This window comes from Electrona antarctica (assembly GCF_951216825.1).
Source record: "Electrona antarctica genome assembly, contig: scaffold_25, whole genome shotgun sequence".
Lineage (NCBI taxonomy): Eukaryota > Metazoa > Chordata > Actinopteri > Myctophiformes > Myctophidae > Electrona > Electrona antarctica.
In genome coordinates, this window is record NW_027637034.1 from 322946 (window position 1) to 347331 (window position 24386).

General features: G+C 43.7%; 1 protein-coding gene across 1 annotated transcript; it reads right to left on the reverse strand.

The window, feature by feature from the left end:
* Positions 1-9366: 9366 nt before the first annotated feature.
* LOC306919369 (apelin receptor B-like) lies at positions 9367-24219 on the reverse strand (the record flags this gene model as incomplete). Its single annotated transcript, XM_079532160.1, has 3 exons — positions 9367-10030; positions 15949-16055; positions 24145-24219. The coding sequence occupies 3 exons, from the start codon at positions 24217-24219 to the stop codon at positions 9367-9369; spliced, it is 846 nt and encodes a 281-aa protein (XP_079388286.1).
* Positions 24220-24386: the final 167 nt, after the last annotated feature.

Below are 24386 nucleotides of genomic sequence, written 5' to 3' on the forward strand. Positions count from 1 at the left end.
GGGTCTTTCAGTACCATCATGATGCTCAGTGACATCATCATTTTGTGATGTCTGAGGTGGGCGGGTCTTTCAGTACCTTCATGATGCTCAGTGACATCATAATGTTGTGATGTCTGAGGTGGGCGGGTCTTTCAGTACCTTCATGATGCTCAGTGACATCATAATGTTGTGATGTCTGAGGTGGGAGGGTCTTTCAGTACCTTCATGATGCTCAGTGACATCATAATGTTGTGATGTCTGAGGTGGGCTACGACTGGCTTTGTTAGTTTACGTGTCTGTCTGTCTGTCTATCTGTCTGTCTGTTCGTACCAAAAAATTAGCATGGTTGCTATGGTCACCCAGTTCACACGGGTGTGATGTCATTACGTCAGACATTACGTCGGACCACAGCTGATCAGTCTATATAAGACCTTACACCACTCAGTTCACACGGGTGTGATTTTTTTTTCTACAGGCAGGTGTTGGGGTGAATTTCTCACGTGTTTAGTGATAGTGTGATAGAGAACATATCCCATACACCCACAATGGACTTTTTTATTTTTGTATTTTTTTCTTCACTGGACCATTCTCACATGTCTTAGGCATGAGTCCCCAAAGTGGGGCCCGGGGACCCCTAGGGGTACTTGAGGGAGTTCCAGGGGGTGCCTTGCTCAATTAGAGATAGTTAGGAACCAAATGGACCCTTATGGGTCTGTAACTCAGAGAACGGGTCCATTTGGTTACATTTGTACACTCTCAGAGTTAAATTAACAGTGGTTTTACAATATAAATTGGGGTTCCCAGAGATAGAAATGCCATTAAATGGGGGTCCGTAGACTAATGCATGTCAAACTGGGGGTCCTTGAAATTAAACAGGTTGAGAATCACTGCTAGAGCTGTAAGAATCTTCTCTTATGGGGGGTCCCTGGCATGTATTTTCAAATGGGGGTCCGCAGGCTAATTAGCGTCAATTTTGGGGTACTTGACATGAAAAAGTTTGGGAACCACTGGTCTTAGGATTGGGTGGACCAAAGGAGACGTTCCCAACTGCACGTTTTTCTTCTGCACACTGTGGCAGCGGTGGCCGAACGGTTTGCGGAGCGGTCTTGATACCGGAAGGTCGCCAGTTCGTATCCCCGGACCGGCACGTTAAAATTACCACCGCTGAAGTGCCCTTGAGCAAGGCATTGAACCACTACCATGAAATGTTCTATGAGCAGGGCCTGGCTGTAAACAAGTATCTGATGCTTAGTCCAGTTACCCTGGGTAAATATAGTAACTTTGCTTTGCACCGTAGGCATACTGCAGATTGTTCCCTTGTTTTAAGGAGTTTTAAGTAGTTTGCCTCGAATTAATTCCTTCCACCGGAAGCCCGTGAGGCGAGTGTCTGAACCAACACACCACAATCCTCAATTTACCCCTTTCAGTCACATGCTGTGTGACATGCCACTTTAGCTCCGTTTATAGTCCTGACAACTGACCAAAGGCATTGCCATCGTGCTCAGCTGATCCACTTTGTGTCCAGGCTCTGAACCTGGGTCTTTTGGCAGGACAGCAGGATGGCAGGGCTGGCATGCAGAGCCTTCTTCAGGTTGAGCAGGCCCAGGCACTGGGAGCGAAAGCGCGCGTCAAAGAAGGCATACAGGAAGGGGTTGAGGCAGCTGTTGACGTAGGCCAGACAGGTGGCGTAGGGGTGAGCCAGGAGGAGGAAGCGTAGGAAGGCACAAGTCCGGGGCCAGGTTCAGGTAGGAGAGAGCGTCGGCACTCTTCAGCACGTGGAAGGGAGTCCAGCAGGCGGCGAACACCACCACCAGCGTGGTGATGGTCCTCAGTAGTCTCCGCTTGCGCTAAGCAAAGCAAAGTTACTATATTTACCCAGGGTAACTGGACTAAGCATCTTCCTTGCGCAGCCGGCCGTCGAAGTGGCGCGTGACGGTGCGTCCGATGATGATGATGGTAGGGGAAATAGCCAATAAGGAGGTTTTGCACAAAATAACACCTGCTCTTTGGTGGGGACGTAACAACTACAAATAAAGGTATAGCATGGACTTCTCCTTTAATATGAATAAACATGATGCCATGCAGTTCATGGCTCTGTCTGCCCGTTGCGCAAATTGGAGGGAGGAGGAGGTCGGGCGGTGACAATAACAATAAAGGATTATGCTTTTGTTATCGAATGCTTCGTTGCTAATCTTCCAAAAACAACATCATGCCACAGGTATGGCACATACTGTACCACACGTGTGTGTGTGTGTGTGTGTGTGTGTGTGTGTGTGTGTGTGTGTGTGTGTGTGTGTGTGTGTGTGCGTGTGTGTGTGTGTGTGTGTGTGTGTGTGTGTGTGTGTGTGTGTGTGTGTGTGTGTGTGTGTGTGTGTGTGTATGAAGCAGCAGCGTCTTTTCTCTCAGCATCTCCTCTGCAAATGAAGGTAAAATGTCTGTCTCAATTATTTTCATATGGATGTGAATTCACCTTCCTATAGTGGGAATTTGACATATTTGATCAGTTTTTGTGCTTTGTATTTGTCCCATTGTATAGTGCTGTGACTGTAGATGTGTGAAGCCTACTTGATGAGTTAATGACTAAGTTGTCCTTTCTAAATCCTGTACTGTACTGTATGTCAAACTTATACGGACAGATTTTGTTGTGTTAAAATAGCAAGAGTTGCAGAGCTAGTGAGCTTGTAGATCTGCTATTTTCAGCATGCAATGTAAAATCTTGCATTATGACGGTATAAAGGCCTGCCAACATAATATGTTTTGTTGGCAAAATCAACTGTAGATTGTAAAATCTTATGATATTTAGTCCACTAAAACTAGACTAAATCTACAACTTTTCAGATGACAAACATGTGTCTAAAACTAAATGACATTTCAGATGACTAAAATGTGTCCTTTGACTCCCAAGTCAAAAAAACACTTTTTGTTTTAAATAGACACTTGTGCTTTCTAAGGTGTGATCTGGGGCCCTAAAGATGAATAAAAAATTAATATCAACATCTTAATACTTTCCAATACTTCGATACGGGGGGGGGGGGGGGGGGGGTGAAATTATGGCTTACTGCCGTCAAAATGTGACTCCAAGGTAGAGAAAACTTTTTGTTTGAAATAGACAATTATGCTTTCTAAGGTGTGATTTGGGGCCCTAAAGATGAATACAAATTGAAGTAACACTTGCTATGCATCCCAAATAAGCTTATAATGTGTTATGATAAAGATTATGATTATTTATAGTACTTATATATAATTATAAATGTTTATAAGAAAACTATATTCACCTATAATATTTGTATAATGCTTTATAAACATGGAATACATAGCAAGTTATGAAGTATTATAAGTAGTATAATTATTAAATAGTATTAAGTCATTATAATAAAGTCTATAATGTGTTATGATTAAGGTTATAAAGTATTATGATTATTTATGAGCGCTTATAAATATAATTATACATGTTTATGAGAAGATTATAATGTCCTATAAGTGTTCATAATGCGTTATAAACATGGGATGCATAGCAAGTGTTACTGTATAGTACAGGGGTGGGCAACTTTGACGATGGCGAGGGCCAATATATTTCCACACTCACTCCAGAGGGGCCACAGTGCATATTACTGTCGTAGCAAAAATAGCTGATCTACAAGCTCGTTTTGAACTTGTAGATCAGCTATTTTTTCTATATTGGAATTGAAAAGCTGAATAATTTTTGCTATTTTTGAATTGGAATCCTGAAAAGTAACCTTTTTATTGAATTTCAAATGCATTTAGTTATAGTTATGTTAACTTTATGAACTGTTAACATAACTACATTGGACACAAAAAGACAATACAATTGTAATACTATAGTCATTAAAGCGGGTTTGTAACAGCTGAAATCAATACTATATCAGTTGCGGCCCGGGGGCTTAATTGGTTTAGATTGTTGTTATAGAGCGTTGCAGTCCCGCCCCCTACCAGGGCCCAGGAAATGATTCTCCGTTCATTTTCCTCATAGACATTTCAAAACGTATTTATTTAAAGACGTTTACGCCGCGGACAAAGCCAACTCGAGTCGTGACAACTCATGACAACAAACACCATTGTTTGGGCCGAACAAATAATTAGAAAGAAGAAAAAAACGGAAGGTTACAACACTTTTTTTGTTGTTTTTCTTCTTTGTAATTATTAGTTTCGTCCAAAATATTGTGTTTGTTGTCATGTGTTGTCACGACTCGAGTTGGCTTTGTCCGCGGCGTAACCGTCTTTAAATAAATGCCTTTTGAAATGTCTATGGGAAAAATGCATTGGGAATCATTTCCTGGGCCTGGCGTCGTCATGAAAGGGGGCGGGCCTGCGACGCTCTATAGTACCAAGCTCACCTTATGCCACACCTAGTATTCAACAATCAACACACTTAACACATTTTGACTTGGGAGCGATTCTACAAATCTCTTCTAAATCCTGACAGTTTTCTGAAAATGTTTCTATGTCAGTGGCGCTCAACAATTTCATGTCAAGGACCCCCAGAATTATCTGTATTTGGCCGCCGACCTCCATCTGAAAATATGTTGTTCCAGGAACCCCCCAGAAGCAAAGATTTGAGTTAAAAACGTTCGTTCTGAAAAAAAATATATTCCAAATTTGCGCCACATTTTCACGATTTTTCAAAAATACCAGACCTACAAGATCGTAGCGCGCCACTCGGTGGCGCGCTATGAGCTTGTAGATCTGCTATTTTTCAATAGCTAAAGTATAACATATAATGCTTAAAACACCAAAAGGGGTTCCCGCCCAAAATGGGTTAAGAGACGTATTAGTAACAATTAGAGTTGGCTAATAATATTTTCCCCAGGGCCACTGTACAAGCTGCGGCATTGATCCAAAATGTCACCAGCCAAAATGATCTCACATGTCACTCCTCCTCTTCTCCGCTCCCGGTCGCTGCTCGCACAGAGTACAAAACTCAAAGCAACCAAAGGTAATGGCACCGCCATATCTTACAAGTAGTTATCTGTCTAAAGCAGGGATTGGACCATATTTATATGCATAGAGATAAGAGAGGCCTGTAGGTTCTCTGTTCTCATAACAATACATTACATTCAATGTAATTTTATTTTTATTTTTTGTATTTACTGTTATATTGTATTGTTTGTGATATGGATCCTCCTGGGTCTGAAATAAAGATTGATTGATTGATTGATTGATAATACCACCCCATACAGTAAGTGGTAGTGTGGAATGTACAGACGGCTCGTCAAGATTCCTCCTTAAGCTACACAGACTATAGTACACGACATAGCAAGACCACACCTAACAGATTCCTCCTTAAGCTACACAGACTATAGTACACGACATAGCAAGACCACACCTAACAGATTCCTCCTTAAGCTACACAGACTATAGTACACGACATAGCAAGACCACACCTAACAGATTCCTCCTTAAGCTACACAGACTATAGTACACGACATAGCAAGACCACACCTAACAGATTCCTCCTTAAGCTACACAGACTATAGTACACGACATAGCAAGACCACACCTAACAGTGAATATAAGACATGATCGTATGAATGAAAGTAATTCAAGTTGTAATTAAAGAAAAGTAGGCCTATACGTATATAGTGATGAGTCATATACAGTGTATAGTGAATGTGCCCCATGTCCAGACACTCTCCGGGTTTGTGATCCTGTGCCACATGGAAATGGTATGCTCCACAGTGCACAAGAACAACCTCTCTCTCTCTCTCTCTCTCTCTCTCTCTCTGTTGCAATTTCAATGTGTGGACAATCCATCCATCTGTGGACAAAATCAATTGTAGATTTAGTTGACTAAAAAGAAAAGAGTGGATTTTCTGGATTTGATCCTCAGTCCTACTTCAAGCACTCCATGCGGCCGAACCGGGGCCCGTCTCCACATGGCCCGTTTCCTCCAGTCAGAACCTATGTTTTCTACAGGCAGGTGTTGGGGTGAATTTCTCCCGTGTTTAGTGATAGTGTGATAGAGAACATATCCCAAACACCCACAATGGACTTTTTTATTTTTGTATTTTTTTCCTCACTGGACCATTCTCACAAAGGAGACGTTCCCAACTGCACGTTTTTCATCGATTTTGCCCCCCCAACTCATGCTGTGATTGGAAATGCCAGAGTATAAAAATGAGACTTGAGGCATGACTTAAACACCTGAAGGGTGGATAGCTGACGAAAGCCACAGAGGCCCAAACGTTGTGTGTTTTTTTACCCCGTCTTGGTAAATAACGTTTTTTGGGGGGCTTTCAAAACGGTGTGCAGACTTATTCTTCCTTTCTGTTCTTTTTTGTTCGAGCACCCGTTGAATTAACCCGGGATGTGCGTGCACCTCCTTGACCACAATACTTGAAATGCACTGAAATGTGATTCTTATCTGAGTGGTCATGTGAATTTAGAGCTATTAATAAAATAGCATCACTTACAGCACCTTTAACAAGCAAGTGTAGCATTCCGCGAAAGTGGGGATTGAACCCGGGGCTCCCACTCGCCAGACCAACGCGCAACCTACCGTGCTCTTCTCCACTTTCTCCTCCCTCCTTAAGCCCCCTCCCCCCACCCAACCTTCATCCCTCACTGCTGATGTTTTTGTCAACTACTTCGAGAAGAAGGTTGACGATATCAGCAGCTCCTTCCCCCCCCTCCCCCATAAAGTGGCATCTGACTCAACCAACACTAACCCCAACACACCACGCATGTCCTCCTTCTCTCCTCTTTCCCCAGACGAGGTCCTACAACTAGTGACTTCCACTAGACCTACCACCTGTCCTCTCGACCCTGTCCCGTCTCCAATCTTCCAGACCATCGCACCTGATCTGCTCCCCTTCATCACCTCCATCATCAACACCTCAGTAACCTCAGGCTGCGTCCCATCTGCCCTCAAGTCAGCCAGAGTAACACCACTCCTCAAGAAACCAACCCTTGACCCCTCAGATGTCAAGAACTACAGACCGGTATCACTCCTTTCATTTCTATCAAAAAGCATTGAACGTGTTGTCTCCAACCAGCTCTCTCTCCATCTCTCACATAACAACCTGCTAGATCCCAACCAGTCCGGATTCAAAAAAGCCCACTCCACAGAAACTGCCCTGCTGGCAGTCACAGAAGCACTACATGCTGCCCAGGCTGCTTCCCACTCTGCAGTCCTGATTCTCCTAGACCTATCAGCAGCATTTGACACAGTGAACCACCAGCTGCTCCTAGACACCCTAGCGGATCTAGGCATCGGCGGGACGGCACTAAAGTGGTTCTCCTCTTACCTCACCGACCGGACCTACCAGGTCTCCTGGAAAGGTCTGTTATCATCCCCCCGAACCCTCCAAACTGGGGTCCCACAGGGATCTGTACTTGGTCCCCTCCTTTTCTCACTGTACACTAAATCCCTTGGCACTATCATCTCTGCCCACAATATATCCTATCACTGTTATGCCGATGACACACAACTGTTTCTATCCTTCCCCCCCTCTGCCACCCAGGTGGAAGAGCGCATCACTGCTTGCCTGGCTGACATCTCACAGTGGATGTCCTCCAACCACCTCAAGCTGAACCCAGACAAGACTGAGCTTCTCTTCTTCCCAGCTAAGTCCTGCCCGATGCGGGAGCTAACTATTTCCGTAGACAACGCCCTGGTAACGTCTGTCCCAACAGCCAGGAACCTTGGTGTTGTCCTGGACAGTCAGCTCTCGTTCAAAACTCACATCACAGCTGTCACTCGATCCTGTAGGTTCACACTCTATAACATACGACGAATTAGACCGTTCCTCACCCAGGAATCATCCCAGCTCCTAATCCAGACAACAGTCCTGTCAAAACTTGACTATTGTAACTCTCTCCTTACTGGCCTACCGGCATGTGCACTGAAGCCTCTCCAACTGATCCAAAATGCCGCAGCTCGCTTGGTCTTCAACCAGCCAAAATTCTCACATGTCTCCCCCCTGCTCCGCTCCCTGCACTGGCTCCCGGTCGCTGCCCGCACAGAATACAAAACTCTGATGTTGGCATTTAAAGCAACCAAAGGTATGGCTCCCCCATATCTTGCCAGCATGATTGAACCCTACAAACCCTCCCGCGCACTCAGATCAGCCAACGCAGGGAAGCTGGAAGTACCCTCACTAAAAACGCCGGGACAACGCTCCACACGTCCCAAACTCTTCTCCCTTCTGGCCCCAAAACTGTGGAATGCACTTCCCGTTGCAATCAGAACTGCAGCATCACTCCCGATCTTCCGCCGTAGTCTGAAAACCCACCTTTTCAGACTCCATCATGGCCCATAGCACTTACCCTACCCCCTTAGACAGCACTTCTTAGACTTATATAGCATTTGAAACAGACTTATAGCATGTCATGTAGACAGCACAATAAGTGCATTGTATGTAGTCATAGCACTTCATAGTATATATGTACAGCATAGTATAGCATATATGTGTAGTTTATATGTATAGTGTCATTATATAGATATGTTCTAGTTATAGTTTATATGTATAGTGTCATTATATAGATATGTTCTAGTCACGGTCTTAGCTTACGCATGTTTCGCGATAAATGCATTTTTTTTTTTTTTTTTTTTACATATGTGATGTATTCCCATGCTTTTTGTTCTTGCCTATTGTAAGTCGCTCTGGATTAAGAGCGTCTGCTAAATGCCTAAATTGTAAATTGTAAATTGTGCCAATTGGGCTGAGCCCGATTGGCAGGGTGTTGCAGGCTGGGTCTTGGCTGGGGGGAGGGGCTACAGGGCTGTTGTGGGCGGGGTCTTGGCTGGGGGCTACACAAGCAACAGACGGACAAGTCTCATTGTTTGTTAATCCACCTTTTTTATTACAAATCATACATTTGAAATCCATAATGTACTGTACATTCACAATGTGTATTCACATATTTACACATCAAGTTCGCTCATTACAACAATAATCCCGGTCTCCTCTTGCTGACTGGCAAAACAATTCACACAAACACCAATAAGTATATATCCCATAAGACTGGAATTAAAACAATCAAGTGCTTACACATGAAAACAAGTGCATGCAGCATGCAGCACAGGCATACTAATACAGTTCTTCACCAGAGCTAGAAGAGGCACCAGAGGTCCAAGCTCATCTACACTGTGCATAATCTCTGCAATAAGCAACAGTAACATATTGGTCCATTTGACACACATTCCCACTGTGTCTGCACCGTAGGCATACTGCAGATTGTTGATTTTAAGGAGTTTTAAGTAGTTTGCCTCAAACATGAATTCCTTCCACCAGAAGCCCGTGAGGCGAGTGTCTGAACCAACACACCACAATCCTCAATTTACCCCTTTCAGTCACATGCTGTGTGACATGCCACTTTAGCTCCGTTTATAGTCCTGACAACTGACCAAAGGCATTGCCATCGTGCTCAGCTGATCCACTTTGTGTCCAGGCTCTGAACCTGGGTCTTTTGGCAGGACAGCAGGATGGCAGGGCTGGCATGCAGAGCCTTCTTCAGGTTGAGCAGGCCCAGGCACTGGGAGCGAAAGCGCGCGTCAAAGAAGGCATACAGGAAGGGGTTGAGGCAGCTGTTGACGTAGGCCAGACAGGTGGCGTAGGGGTGAGCCAGGAGGAGGAAGCGTAGGAAGGCACAGGAGTCCGGGGCCAGGTTCAGGTAGGAGAGATTGTCGGCACTCTTCAGCACGTGGAAGGGAGTCCAGCAGGCGGCGAACACCACCACCAGCGTGGCGATGGTCCTCAGCAGTCTCCGCTTGCGCTGCTCTTCCTCGCGCAGCCGGCCGTCGAAGTGGCGCGTGACGGTGCGGCCGATGAACCAGTAGCACACCATCATGGCCAGGAAAGGTAGGAGAAACCCCAGGATTGAGGAGCAGAGGCTAAGGCCGGCCACCAGCAGGCTCTCTTTGTTCTTATCCGTCACCACCAGGCTGAAGTCCATGGCGCAGGAGGTCCGGTTGCTCGTCTCCTCGTGTTTGGTGGTGCGGAAGATTAGAGTGGGCGCAGCCAGTAGAGCAGACAGGAGCCACGTCACTGTCAGGGACGCCCTCATGTGGCCCCGGGTACGAAGCTGTGAGCTGGACATAAGAGGACACACAGAGGGTTGTTATAGTTAAGTAAAAGTATAGCTAAATGAAAATAACTGAATTTGAACTAATACACATTTTATAAAAACTGAAATAATATTTAAAAGATACCTGAAACTGTATTGTTTGTTTACAAAACTTTCAAAAAGAACTAATCATGGAGAAAATTTGTTTTAATCTTTCTTCTTTATTTCATTCATAAAATAACTAGAAACCCCACGTTTAAAACTGATCAAAACTATATCGAACCTAATCAAATCTATATTATTGAAATTGAAAAATAAACAAGTCAAAAACCCAAATCAAGATTAAAGTCAAAACTCCAATAATCACCTTGAGGAGGAGCACCTGAAACCCTCGACCCACACCCTCCGCTCATCAAACACATACTGCCTCAACCCCGTCACGGCCAACCTGCGCACCATGGGTGACAGGGCCTTCTGCACAGTTGCCCCTGAACTGTGGAATGCTCTCCCCCCACACTTGAGAGTGCCACAGTCAATCGACTGCTTCAAGAGAGGATTAAAGACCTACCTTTTTAAAAAGGCCTTCCCCCAAACCCACTGATTTTATTCCCTGACCTCGTGTTCATTAACTGTTGTTTTTTTGTTTCCTGCTTTTAATCATGTAATGTTCTTTTTTTTCTGCTTTTACCTATTGTTTCATATATTATGCCTACTGTAGCACTTTGAGATTCTAAGGAATGTAAAGTGCATTATAAATAAAATCCATTATTATTATTATTATTATTAAGTTATCACAATGATGCCGCAAACAAAATACTAATCATGTGAGATTAAATGTAGTTTCCATGGTAAAATTATCACTGCACTATAATTAAAGTAGCCTACATGATATGGAGCATGTTGTGTGGACATGTAAAAATGTTAAATGATCCTTACACAATAATTAACAGCATATGGAGCATGTGTGGACATGTCGTTCATACATTCTGTTCTGTAGGCTACTTTTACTTCTACTCCACTACATTTCAGACACAAATATTGTACTTTTGCTCCACTACATTTATTTGGAAACTGTAGTTAATAGTTACTAGATTATTATTACAAAACATACATTAACCACTTCAGCCACATTTCGTCCATTTGAAAATAGCCGATCTACAAGCTCACTGTGAGCTTGTATATCCGCTATTTTCGAAAGATTTTTATAGCTTTTGAAAACTTGAAAAGAAACATTCTGCATAAAGAGTATACTTTCTATTTTTGGTACTTTTACTCAAGTAAAATTGTATTTCCGGACTTGTACTTGTAACAGAGTATTTCTACATTGCAGTATTGATACTTTTACTTAAGGAAAACATTTGAGTACTTTTTCCACCACTGAGCAACATTGACCCTACAACCCTAAGGGGCGACTCACACGGTCGCAACAGATTGATCATGCTTGCTGTATACAAAGGGTGTGATACATTTTGCCCCAATGCATTTCCAATGGGAGTCACATGGTTTGACACAACATTTGTGTTGTATGAGGGGGAGGGGGGCCGTCGAAACACAGCCGAAAGCCATACAACAGCTTGTAGTCCAAAATGTATCAAACCATGTGACTTCCATTGGAAATGCATTGGGGCGGCCATGACACATACATCTTGCTTGCATCTAGCATGCATCAATGTTGTATGCTAGATCGAAAGGTGTGAGTCAGGCCTAACACAGTGGCTGCTTCTAAGAATTGTTTTAGGTACCAAAGTACTGTACTGCAGTGGTTCCAAAAGTGGGGTCCGTGGGTCCCCCAAGGACCCCACGGAGTTCCAGGGGGTCCCCAGCTAAATGATAGTAAGGAACCAAATGGACCCTTATGGGACGGGTCCATTTGGTTCAATTTGTACACTCTCAGAGTTAAATTAACAGTAATTTTACAATATACATTGGGGTCCCAGAGATATAAATGCCATTAAATAGGGGATCGTAGCCTAATTCAGGTCAAACCGGGGGCCCTTGAAATGAAAATGGTTGAAATTCACTGCTAGAGCCGTAAAATCTTCTCTTATGGGGGTCCTTGGCATATATTTCAAATGGGCGTCCGTGGGCTAATGAGTGTCATTTTGGGGGTCCTCATTTTAAAAGTTCTGTGGGTTTAATATACATTTGTATTATTCTCTTTCATAAAACGTTTATCTATATACTGGATGTTGTGTCCACCCCAGTACTACATCAGCATTCCCTGATGCCCTGATTCTGTCAGTCCAGACAGGCTGTTTTCGGAGCTCTCAGGAGTGGCCCTGTCACAATTATTACATAACTGCCTAATCGCAATTATTGGACATAATTGCAATAATTTGAGTGGAACTACCTGTCGTTTATTATGTTTGTCATATCTTCTCTGTGCAATTAGTTTTAGGAAGCCTAAAAGGCAAACGGAAATGTAAGTTTTATTTACATGTTCCAAGGTTTTTGATTTAATACTTTCTTTCAATTCTGTCTACTGTTAGACGGATGTTAGGCTCTTAGCTTGCTCATGATCCTTGGTGACTATTTATTTTTATTGGGTTTTTAAAAAAAAAATCCGCTCCCATGTGGGGTCCTTGTTCATATACATGGTACATATCACATATATGGTGACTATTTCTATGTATTTGATGTATGACCATGTGTTGTTCTTGCTTACTGTAAGGCGCTCTGGATTAACCCATTTTGACCTGGGAACGATTCTATAAATGTCTTCTAAATCCTGACAGTTTTCTGAAAAAGCTATGTTTCTATGTCAGTCGTTCTTCGATTTTTCAAAAATAGCAGACCTACAAGCTCGTAGCGCGCTATGAGCTTGTAGATCTGCGACCGCCTGACTGGCCTACTCAGGATTGGAATAGGGGAGGTGGGGCAGTGCAGCAGAACAGTGATCAGTGACAGTCACAAGTCCTAGGGTGGACACGCACACACGCACGCAAGCACGCACGCACGCACGCACGCACGCACGCACGCACGCACGCACGCACGCACGCGCACACACACACACACACACACACACACACACACACACACACACACACACACACACACACACACACACACACACAACACAGGGACAGATTGTTGCACTGTAGCTTGCCCTTTTGTTTTAATTAGTTGTGTTCCCTTTTCTTAGATGTTTTAATGGTGTGATGCTTCTCATGGTTTTTTTTTATTTTATATTTTTATGGAGGGACAGACAGTAGGCTGACAGGAAATGGGGAGAGAGATGGGGGGAAGACATGCAGTAAGGGCCGTCGGGATCGGGAGTCGAACCCGCGGCACACTGCCAGACTGGATTACCAGCCAAGGTGCCTGAATCTTCAAGAACCCTTACTATACCTGCCCCCCACTATAAAAAACCGACCCTGTCACAATTCCATGGTCTTTTTCTCAAGTTTAGTCTTCCATGTTTCTTGTGCATATTATTCTTATTGCCTTCCTGCTTGGTCCTGCCTTATCGCTGCTTGCAGCGATTTGTTTCTAGTTATTATTATTATTATTGGCTACATGCTCATGCAGACGGTGTGTTACATTAGGCATCTGTGCTGCCGGGCACGTTTGAAGTGTACTGTAAGTCAAGTCTCTTTGTCGGTTGTTTTGAGGTTTGAATTGATGTTATTCACAGTTGCAAAGTCCTCTAGAGAGAAGGTGAATGTTTGCAGCAGCTACAGGCTTGTTTTACTTTAAAATGTAACCCATGGTTTTTGCAACCCATTCTTTTTTTTCCTCCAGTGTCAATTATCTAACGTAATCCCGGGACGCCACACTCTGCCAACCTGGGGAGAGCAACGGACTGACCTCATGCTTCCTTCAATGCATGAGGAGTCCAAGCCGTTTCTTTTCACCTGACAGGGGGGAGTTTCCCCCGTTGGACGTATAGCGCGTGGAAGGAACACGTTATTCCATTTCCAACCAGTTCTTTCCCCTCCATCGGTCGCCCCGGCTGGTCAAGGGGAGGCAGTATAGAAACCAGGATTACTGCATGTTTTTTGTGAGGGTACCTACTGTAGGGGATATGGGGAGAACATGCAAACTCCACACAGAAAGGCCCTTTTGCCAACTCCACCTAGGGCAGGGGTTCTCAACCCGTGGGTCGCGACCCCTCGGGGGGGTCGCCAGATTATTTTGGGGGGTACCCAAATCAATTTCAAAAATCTTTTTATGCTACTGAATGGCTGTAAAATAGAAATGAAAAGTTTACATATAGTACACATAGTACATGCATACACCTTCCCTAATGATTATATCTGGTTTCAGTATTTATTTATGGTGTATTGTCTCTATTATTAAGGTTATTGTAGCAGTCAATTTATATTGGGGGTCGGGAGGGGCGGGGCGGGGGTCCCGAGACGTTGCCAAAGCATTTCCGGGGGTCCCCGGGCAAAAACGTTGAGAACCCCTGACCTAGGGTATCTATGGGCACTGATGACGTGGAGGAGAACCCAGCGGGAATCAAACCCAGGACCTTCTAGCTGTGGAGCGACGTCTGCAGCCACAGCTGCAGGCTTTAATGCTACTGTAAATCATATACATTTATAATACATTTAAACCGGCCATGGCTTATGATATCCACCTCTTTAAGCGATTTTGACCTGAGATCAGATTCTAAAAATGTCTTCTACATCCTGACAGTTTTCTGAAAAAGCTATGTTTCTATGTCAGTCGTTCTTCGATTTTTCAAAAATAGCAGTGGCGCGCTATGAGCTTGTAAATCTGCTATTTTTTGAGTGGTGCAACCACTCCAAGGAACAGCAATGTCCGTGTTCAAGTGACTATGTTTGTGTGTTTGTGTGTGACCAGTACCAATGAGTACCAAGAGTGGCGCTGTTGTGCCAGAAACGGAGAAAGAGAGATAACACTGCACTGTTGCCTGCTAATGAGAGAGAGAGAGAGAGAGAGAGAGAGAGGGGGGGGGGGGGGGGATTTGCACCACTCAGTTCACATGGGTGTGATTTTTCAATAGCTAAAGCATAACATAATGCTAACACCAAAGGTGGTTCCCGCCCAAAAAGGGTTAAGCTGCGCACAGCAAAGCGTCACGCCATCCATTTGCCAGGACGAGATGCAGTCGACACCTGTGCCGCTGTGCCTAATCCTATTCCAGCATGGAAACTGGAGTGGATTCTGATGCTGTGTGATGGCTGACTTATTCATGCTGTCCCCCCTTTCAGCAAAGGTTCTGCTCATCTGAGGCGACGGCTGTGGCTGACGGGGGTGTGGAATCCGTTTCCACATCAGTGCAGTTAAGGCTGGGGGTGAAATGAAAGCCTGGGTATCGAGGCTAAGGCTGGGGTGATGTCGGCCACATTCAGTGGTGGAAAAAGTACTCAAATGTTTTACTTAAGTAAAAGTGTCAATGCTGCAATGTAGAACTACTCCGTTACAAGTAAACGTTCGGAATTCAAAATGTGCTTGAGTAAAAGTACAAAAGTATTGGCATCAAAATGTATTTAAAGTACCAAAATGAAAAGTACTCGTGCAGAATGCCCCATCTCATGTTTTCAAAATTGCATACAAATCAATGAAAAGATGTCAAATAATTGTAGTGGAGTAAAAGTACAATATTTGCCTCTGAGATGTAAGCGGAGTAGAAGTAAAAGTGCAGAAAATTTGACCTACTCAATTAAAGTACAAATACCTCAGAATTGTACTTAACCCATTTTGGGCGGGAACCCCTTTTGGTGTTTTAAACATTATGTTATAATTTAGCTATTGAAAAATAGCAGATCTACAAGCTCATAGGGCGCCGAGTGGCGCGCTACGAGCTTGTAGGTCTGCTATTTTTGAAAAATCGTGAAAATATTTATTTCAGAAAACTGGAGGATTTAGAAGATTTTTTTTAAATTTTGAGGTCAGGCCTAAATGGGTTAAGTACAGCACTTAAAGTAAATGTACTTAGTTACTTTCCGGCCACATTCAGCCGCCATACTGTACCCCAGGTGCACAGAGCCCATAGAGCCATTAGCTAGCAGCGGCCGCGCTTCAGACTCAGCCAGGCGAAAAGGCAAAATGTACACCGGTGTCTGGTCGATGATAAGCAGCTGGAGACACATGGGCTTTAGTTTGAATAAGGCAAACACCTGAGGTCATGGTCAGATGAATGTGTGTGGATATAGATAGTATACTGTATGCATGATGCAGGGGCTTGAATTGAACTGAATTGTTGTCTCTGGTCCATTTGCTCTTCGTTATAAAGCCTGTGTGGAATATAGCAAAATCAGGGTCAGATGCTTAGATTTTACAGCTTGCCGAGGATGACTGTAACTTCCCTCGGCATTGAACGTTAGGGCTGTACCCATAGAGAGAAGTCTTCCGGCACACCCGGCTCAATTTTCAGAAGGTGCGTTGGCAGCAAAGCAGCAGATGCTTAGAGAAGGAGGCAGAGGCGTATCTACAATAAGGCGAGGGCAGGCGTCCACCTGTCCAAATCCATTTCTGGCCTGGCCAAAATTCATACAATGAGGAAAAAAGGGGACAAAAACAAGACATGAGAACTATTAGTGGACAGCTGATTGGCCGCCGCGGTAGAGCGCAACCCTCAATCACCCATTGGAATGTAAATGCATGCCTTTCAGCCTTTGTATACTACTCGACTGGCAGGTATATCTCTTTGAAAACCTTTAGTGCTACGATTGTGCGCGGGGAGACGACAATTAACACATCTTGCCTGTCCAAAATGTAATTCTTGCCTTGCCCAAAATGTAATTCCTGGAAACGCCACTGGAAGGAGGGTGACCCGCACACTGCCACTTGCTGGTTCAACAGGTTTTCGCTCTTGCGAGCTTCTTCAGGCATAGCATGGTTGTCTGAAGAAGGTCGCAAGACCGAAATGTTGCCTTGACTCTTAAATAAATACCTCAAACCAGAAAGTGGCAGTGTGTGGGTCTCCCTCCTTCTCTAAACCTTCTTAACCCAAAAGTTAGTAATCACATCACGGCAGCTGCATGATCCTTCGCCAAGTTCCATGAAAATAGGACCATCTGTTCTTGAGTTGCACACACACTCAGGCAGGCAGGCAGGCAGGCTGCGCGTGCGTGTGTGTGCGTGTGTGTGCGCACACCTTGGAGTATCTATGAATAGAGACAGCACCCGGAGGAAACCCAGAGGCGCAATGGACATAGTGGCCGAATTTGGTATTGCAGCGCTGGGCCAAGAACATGAACGCGCTGGTCCGTTGACTATCATTGCGCACGTTCATGATGACACGTGAACGCAGTTTCAGTGCATTGGCAGCGCGTTCATGTCTTTGGCCCAATCAATCCCAGAATGCACTCTGTTCCTAACCGGAAGGAGGAGTGAAATCGCCTCATGCGCTTCTGAGCAACTTAATGCAAGTGGATGGAAGGAGAACTCGGGTGCCGTCTCTATTCATATATACTATAAGGTGCACACACACACACACACGCACGGGCTTGCTCGCGCACTTGTGTGTGGTCACATCACATGTGATGCATTACCCTTCCATGAGTAATAATACAGTTAGACAGACAGGGTAATGTGTTCTGGATTTGGCACTTTAAAATCTCTACCCTTTGCTAACCTTGTTTAAAGCGCCAATTGAATTTAGACTCGATTAAAGTATAAAACATTATCTCAAGCATGAAAGCGGGTCATTTTGTATTGACAGACATTTGTCACTGTCCTCCAGCTGAGACAGAAACAACGAAAGAGAGGATGTCCTGCATACAAATAATGATGTACAATACTGTGTGCCAGAAGGATTTCAATACATTTCAATACATAATTTAAATTTATTGAAATCTTCCTGGCACAGGATGCAATCCCTCTACACCAAGACCTGAGGCTGATTCTACAAATGTCTTCTAACCGTTTTCTGAAAAAAAACGTACATTATGTTGCTAATAAAAGTTGTGCTCAAACCTTTTTCGCGTCAAGGACCCCCAAAATGATATGATTTTGGCTGCGGACCCCCATCTGCATTTTTGTGGCTTTCGCCTTTATTTTATGGATGGACAGACAGTAGGCTGACAGGAAATGGGGAGAGAGATGGGGGGGAGTCGAACCCGCGGCACACTGCCAGACTGGATTACCAGCCAAGGTGCCTGGACCACTGAGCCATGGCCCAGGCCCTGCATATTATGTTTTGTTCCAGGGAACCCCCAGAAGCAAAGATTTGAGTTAAAAATGTTTGCTTGAAAAAAATGGCAAACCAAATGCGCTATATAGCTCAAATCTAAAATGACACGGATGCTTTCACATTCTTAATGGGTTAATTGGACATTAGCTGGCTAATGTCTAATCTCCGAGGCTGGTCGTTCATCATCATAGCTCTTTTTTTTTCTTTTTTTTATTGTTTTAGGCTTTTCTCGTTTTCTGCCTTTACTGATAGTTGAAGTGAAGAGGGACAGGAAAGAGAGAAACGCAGCAAAGGTCGTCATCAACGGGACTCGAACACGCGGTGCGCTGTCTGGCCAGAGCCTATATGTGGCATGCGCCTTGACCGCTAGGCCAGCGGGTGCCCCGTCATCATACCTTTTTTGAAAGCTAATGCCTATTTTCATACTCAAGGAAAGTGGAAACGTTATGGCAGTAATTCATTAATCTTCTGTGTTGTCAATGAAAAGCATATAGTCTCTGTAAGCATGGATTTACATGGAATATAGCTATTTTGATCTGGTGGTGTAGCAGATTGATCCGAGGAAGTTCTTCTTCAGATAACAAACGGGGAGAGAGATATTATTGCACAGTTGTAGTATGCAACAGAAATGTAATAATTTCGGGATGTCGACCTTTTGTTGAGTTCTGCATGCTGACTCGACTGTCGACTCTATCAATATTATGAAATGAAATGAAATGAAATCTATATTTACCCAGGGTATCTGGGCTAAGCTCAAGAACTTGTTTCCAGCCAGGCCCTGCTCATAGAACACATTTCATCGTAGTGGTTGATGCCTTGTTCAAGGGCATTTCAGCGGTGGTAATTTTAACGTGTCGGACGGCTGATTCGAACTGGGAACCTTCCGGTATCTAGACCGCGCCGCTATCCGTTCGGCCACCGCTGCCACTTTGTCAGATTGCTGTTAATTCAAAACCGTTTTCTTATAATATGATATCTATCTAATCTAGTATCTGATCTAGTATGTGCTATTTGTTAAACTATAGACACGGGCAGGGTAATATTCAATATACATTATTTATGTCATACAAAAGTTCTTTGGTCTTGACAAAGAATGATAAAATCTTTGATCTTCGCATACATCTGAGCCACTGATTATGGGAGTTGTTTGAAACGGCTGCCTTGATGTCGGTCTGTGGTTTTTGAATAGAACATATTATAGAACATGACAACTTTTCTCTTGTTCTCATGTCACCCAGTTTGATTTGTATTTGGTCACATTTGAACAGATCTTCACAATAGAAGATTTAGCAAAAGTGGCCAAATTCTATTTGAATAATTGCAGATCTACAAGCTCACTATGTGTCTTGTCGTAAACTTCAAATCAGATTTATATTTTCGAATGTTCGAATAGCTGAAAAAATGGCATAAATGTTTAACCCATTTTGGGGCGGGAACCCCTTTGTGTTTTAAGCATTACGTTATACTTTAGCTATTGAAAAATAGCAGATCTACAAGCTCATAGCGCGCCACTGTGGTGGTGTGGAATGCGTGTCAAATTTGAAGTCGGTGGGGCGAACGGTTCTCGAGTTACATGGATTTCAGACGTACACACAGAGACTTGGTGTATTTCTAGTTGGATACAAATACACTATGATCCTTGAAAAAGTCAGTGAGTGTCCAACAATGAAGTATAATGTTACTTGACATGTCATAAAATTATGCCATATTATAAATAGATTATAGTGCATTATAGTTATGTTTATAATGTATTATAGGGCTTCAAAGCGTTAGCAGATTTCTCTCTGAATTTTGACAGGAAAATAAAGAAAATATCTAGTTAATGAATAATATTTAAATTAATAGTTGATTTAAATATAAACATGATTTATTTAAAAATATAGCCTGACATTATTAAAATCTCATTACCGAAACAGACGTTCTCTCTACCGCAACTACAAAAATAGCAGACCTACAAGCTCATAGCGCGCCACCGAGTGGGACACTACGAGCTTGTAGGTCTGCTATTTTTGAAAAATCGTGAAAATGCGGCACAAATCTTTGAAAATTTAACATTTTTTTTATTTCGACGTCAGGCCTAAATGGGTTAAAGTGTGTCTCATTTTGCTGGGAGGGGACCCCCTGGAACCCCCTCAAAACGAGGAGAACCTTTCATTTTGCTGGGAGGGGAGTCAGGGGACCCCCTGGAACCCCCTCAAAACGAGGAGAACCTGGGAGGGGACCCCCTGGAACCCCCTCAAAACGAGGAGAACCTTTCTCCACAATGCTGTCTGGATGTGGAACAACAGCCTACCTGGAACACCCTCAAAACGAGGAGAACCTTTCTCCACAATGCTGTCTGGATGTAGAACAACAGCCTACCAGAGCATGTAGTTGATTTCATCACAGACAATGGCCTTCAAGCTTTTAAATACAGAGTTCATAGACATCTGATCTGACCACCCCTCACACTGACTAATAAGCTGCAGTGAACCGTATGATTGGCCAATGGATGTAAAATTATCTTACTTGGCTATTGTTCACAATGCATCGAATAAAACAAATTATGGATTGAAGTTGAGGCAGGGCAATATCGTAAAATAGCTGTCCATGTACCAGCATTGTTCTGGTTGGGGACATTAAACTATACTATTGTCACAGTTACTTAACCCATTTTGGGCGGGAACCCCCTTTGGTGTTTTAAACATTATGTTGTAATTTAGCTATTGAGAAATAGCAGATCTACAAGCTCATAGCACGCCACGAGCTTGTAGGTCTGCTATTTTTGAAAAATCGTCAAAATGTGGTGCAAATCTTTGAATATATATATTCTTTAATGTTTTTAACTCTGGTCTGAATGGGTTAAAGCTAGAGCCCTTTAATTTATTTTATTTTATTAGGTCCGATCCTGGTTTTGATCGTAGACCATCAATTACCATGTGTTGTTCTTGCTTACTGGATCACTCTGGATTAAGCTAAATGCCTAAATTGTAAATTGTAATTACAAAAGCAGTGATGTAAATAGGTTTTCAATGTAATGAGTCCCACTTCAACGACATCAGGAGTCATATTTTGCCATTTTTACAACTTGCAGCATTTCACTCCAATTTCATTTTTTTATGGTTATAATGTGGTTATATTCATGAGACGTAGCTTGCGGAGTTAGTTCAGTCAGTCACACTCAAGGGAGTTAATGCCATGCTCAAGGCGCATACTATACTCAAGGGGTTAACATGCTGCATTACTATGTGGGTGTATTCAGTGTGTGCAAGACCCTCATGTCATTCGCTGATGTGGCAGTCAGCTGACCAATTGGGCGGGCTACTTAAGCTCACCAGTCTGCATGCTCTTCCTGCCTTCCTCTGCATATGGTCCCTGGTTGTATGTGATGTTTTTGTTCCTCGTGGTTGTTGCTGCTGCTATTGCTGTCCGTGTGTGCAGCTACTTCTGCTTAAATTATGCTTCTCAGCTACTGTCCTTGCTATGATAAGGGCCTGCAGGTTGTATGCAAAATATTGAGTTTGATAGGATTCTGCTAATGCTGCTGAGTTCTACTATGTGGCTTCAACAAGCTTCATAATAGCCCGTTTTGGTAATTAAGCCAGATGCGCAGTCAGTGCTGCAGCTTCTATTGTAACATGGTATGTGTTCTACAGCCACGTTTTCATTTTGCTAATGTTTTGCCAAGTCAGCCCAGGTGCAGTGTTTCTCCCATTCAGTGATGGGTCCTCAACTCATGTGCAGTGGTTGCCACGTCCGCTTTTATAAGCAACGTTGGGCTTGTTTTCTGTAGTCAAATTGTTCGGTTCTGGTGTTCTGTCATGGATCCAAATGACCTTGGCCAATGAACTGTATTGTTTCAAAGTCGTCGTAGTCAGGGTATATATTGTAAGTTAAGTCGTCACATGGCGAGTCCTAGTCGGGTACAGGATGGTTCTACACCTGGTTGCTTTCTTTCTCAAGATCTGGCAACTCAGCTGACTGTTTGTGTCTCCTAGCAGTTTCATTCATTTTGGAGCAAGACTTCAGTCACACTCTGCTTACCAAAGTATTCCTTAAAATACTTTCTATATGTGCTTTGGAAAGTGTTGTCTGTGAGGTAACTACCTTACTTGCAATCTTGATATAGGTTGGTGCTTTTGTAGCCATGTAGTGTTGAGGTTTCCTCATTGCCATGAGGGTTTGTTCATGCTAAACTAATGCTAAAGCTAGCACCCTTTTGCCCTGTGATTTATTATGCTTCAGTTTTATGCCTGGTTAACATTAACACTGTCAAGTCATATGTGGCATAGTTATTAAATCTTAAAGTTCATCTCAATCCATTTCAGTTATGTGCAGTATCATTCTAAAGTAGGTTAAAATTGCAAATTGCATTTGCAGTAATGTCATGTCAAGTGACATAGCCTACGGTCTACTGCTGTAGATCCGTAGATTTGTTTCTAGCGGTTTATTTTCTGACGTATTTCTCAATGGGTATCATTTAATTAGTGCTTTCTTTTCGTTGTATCATGTCTCAGCTTCACTATCCGGGTTGAGCTGTCTTGGAGAAGAGTTAAAAGCCTTAACAAACTGCTGCCTCCGTCCGCCTCTTCAAGCATATCTAGCTGTCGGTCTAGTCACTCCAGTGTATAGAGGGTATGCGCATGCATAAAGTAAATGGCAAATTGAGTGGCAAAGTGAGTTTAACGTTGCTTAACGTCGTTTAATGCAATCATATTGGACTTTTCTGTCTGGATGCATGGGCTGTCAAGGCCAGAAGTAGTTTTCTGCCACTCGGTAGGCGTTCCCGCATAACTTCCTGGTTTGATGATGATGTCACGCGCATACCCTCCTCACTCTCTTGAGGTCAGAAGTTCAGATCAATATATACATATAGCGTCTTGTCACTGTGTGTCCCATCGCTCATTGACACCTTTAATGTTTCAGATTCATACTGTATGTTCTGTTGATCAGTCCGTGAGTAGGATTAGGTAATGGCAGTTGTTTTGTGGGACTGAAGATGTTTCAAAAGGTGGTAGGCTAGCAGCTCGCTGTATTGCTTCATTTCTGCACAACTAACATCCACTGCCAGGAGCTCTAAAGTGAAACTCCTAAGCATTAATTCATCACTTATCCGTGAGAGGACCTGGGACGAAGGAAGGCAGCCATAGACGTATGTCTATGTTCGCAGCAAGCTTGGCTTCGGTGTCGCAGTGCTTGTGCAACCTATTGGTTGTGTTTTCCCCTGTGCAGCCTGGGAAATGTAGTCTGCCAGTTTGTATTCAGATCAGTAATCGATTTGACGTTGCTCAGTACCGCTATAGTATTGAGTAACAGCATTAGGCAAATATCACAGTGATGACGTTTGTCTATAATTCCGCAGTGGATATAGCATAAGTTGGGTTAGTTGCAACTTGCATAGGAGGCCTTTGCTATGTTTCACCTGTTTCAACTGAAACAGGCCTCCACCCTCAGGGGCCCTCCGAGCGCTGACTGACCGTCGGGTGTCCCCCGCCACCTTTGGCCTCTCTCTCGCTCACTCGCTGCCTACTCTCTCCCACAATGTTAAGTTACACTTATTTCCTGTTAATAACCATGGGTAAATGTGCAGCATTGGGAGGTAAAGGGGAGACACTTATCGTGAAGGGACAGCAGGATGAGGAGAGGTGGTGTTGTCGCTGCATCATTGTCGAGTGTAATGGTTGCGTGCAATATTGAACAGTCAAACCATTGTATCAATACACCCGTATCAACAGGATAATGACGTCATAGGTTATGGAGGCCTCATATTTGGTCTTGAAACGAGCCTTCAGATTCCTAAGGCCGCCCCTGGTTAGTTGTGTGACCTCATTCAGCACTGCATCATCAGGACGATGGATCCAATGCTGGAAACACTTTTGGCTCATGGTGCTCATTAAACGTTTATGTTAAAGTAGTCTATAGTTGTGCAAGATGGCCAGTATATCTTGTTGTTAATCTATTTAACGTTGCAGTTAGTAGGGATGGGGCCGATTTTCTTTGTGGCTGCTTGGTAGCTACTTCTAATCTTGTTGTAAGCCTTCACGTTCTGGTACCAGCCCAGGGGCCTCGCGGCTAGACGAGTCTGCCCCGAGACGGGGAGGTTGTGGCTCGATCACCGGCTGGGTCATACCAAAGACTCCGGAAAAATGGGAACCCAGTGCCTCCTCCGATCCTCGGCACTCGGCATCAACAGTCGTAATGGAGTAAGTCCCTGCGTCATTCTAGTGTCACGTCCAGGGGCTGTACGTGTACATCAATCCGCCTCACACTTCTGGATCAAGAGTTGGGCTCCTAC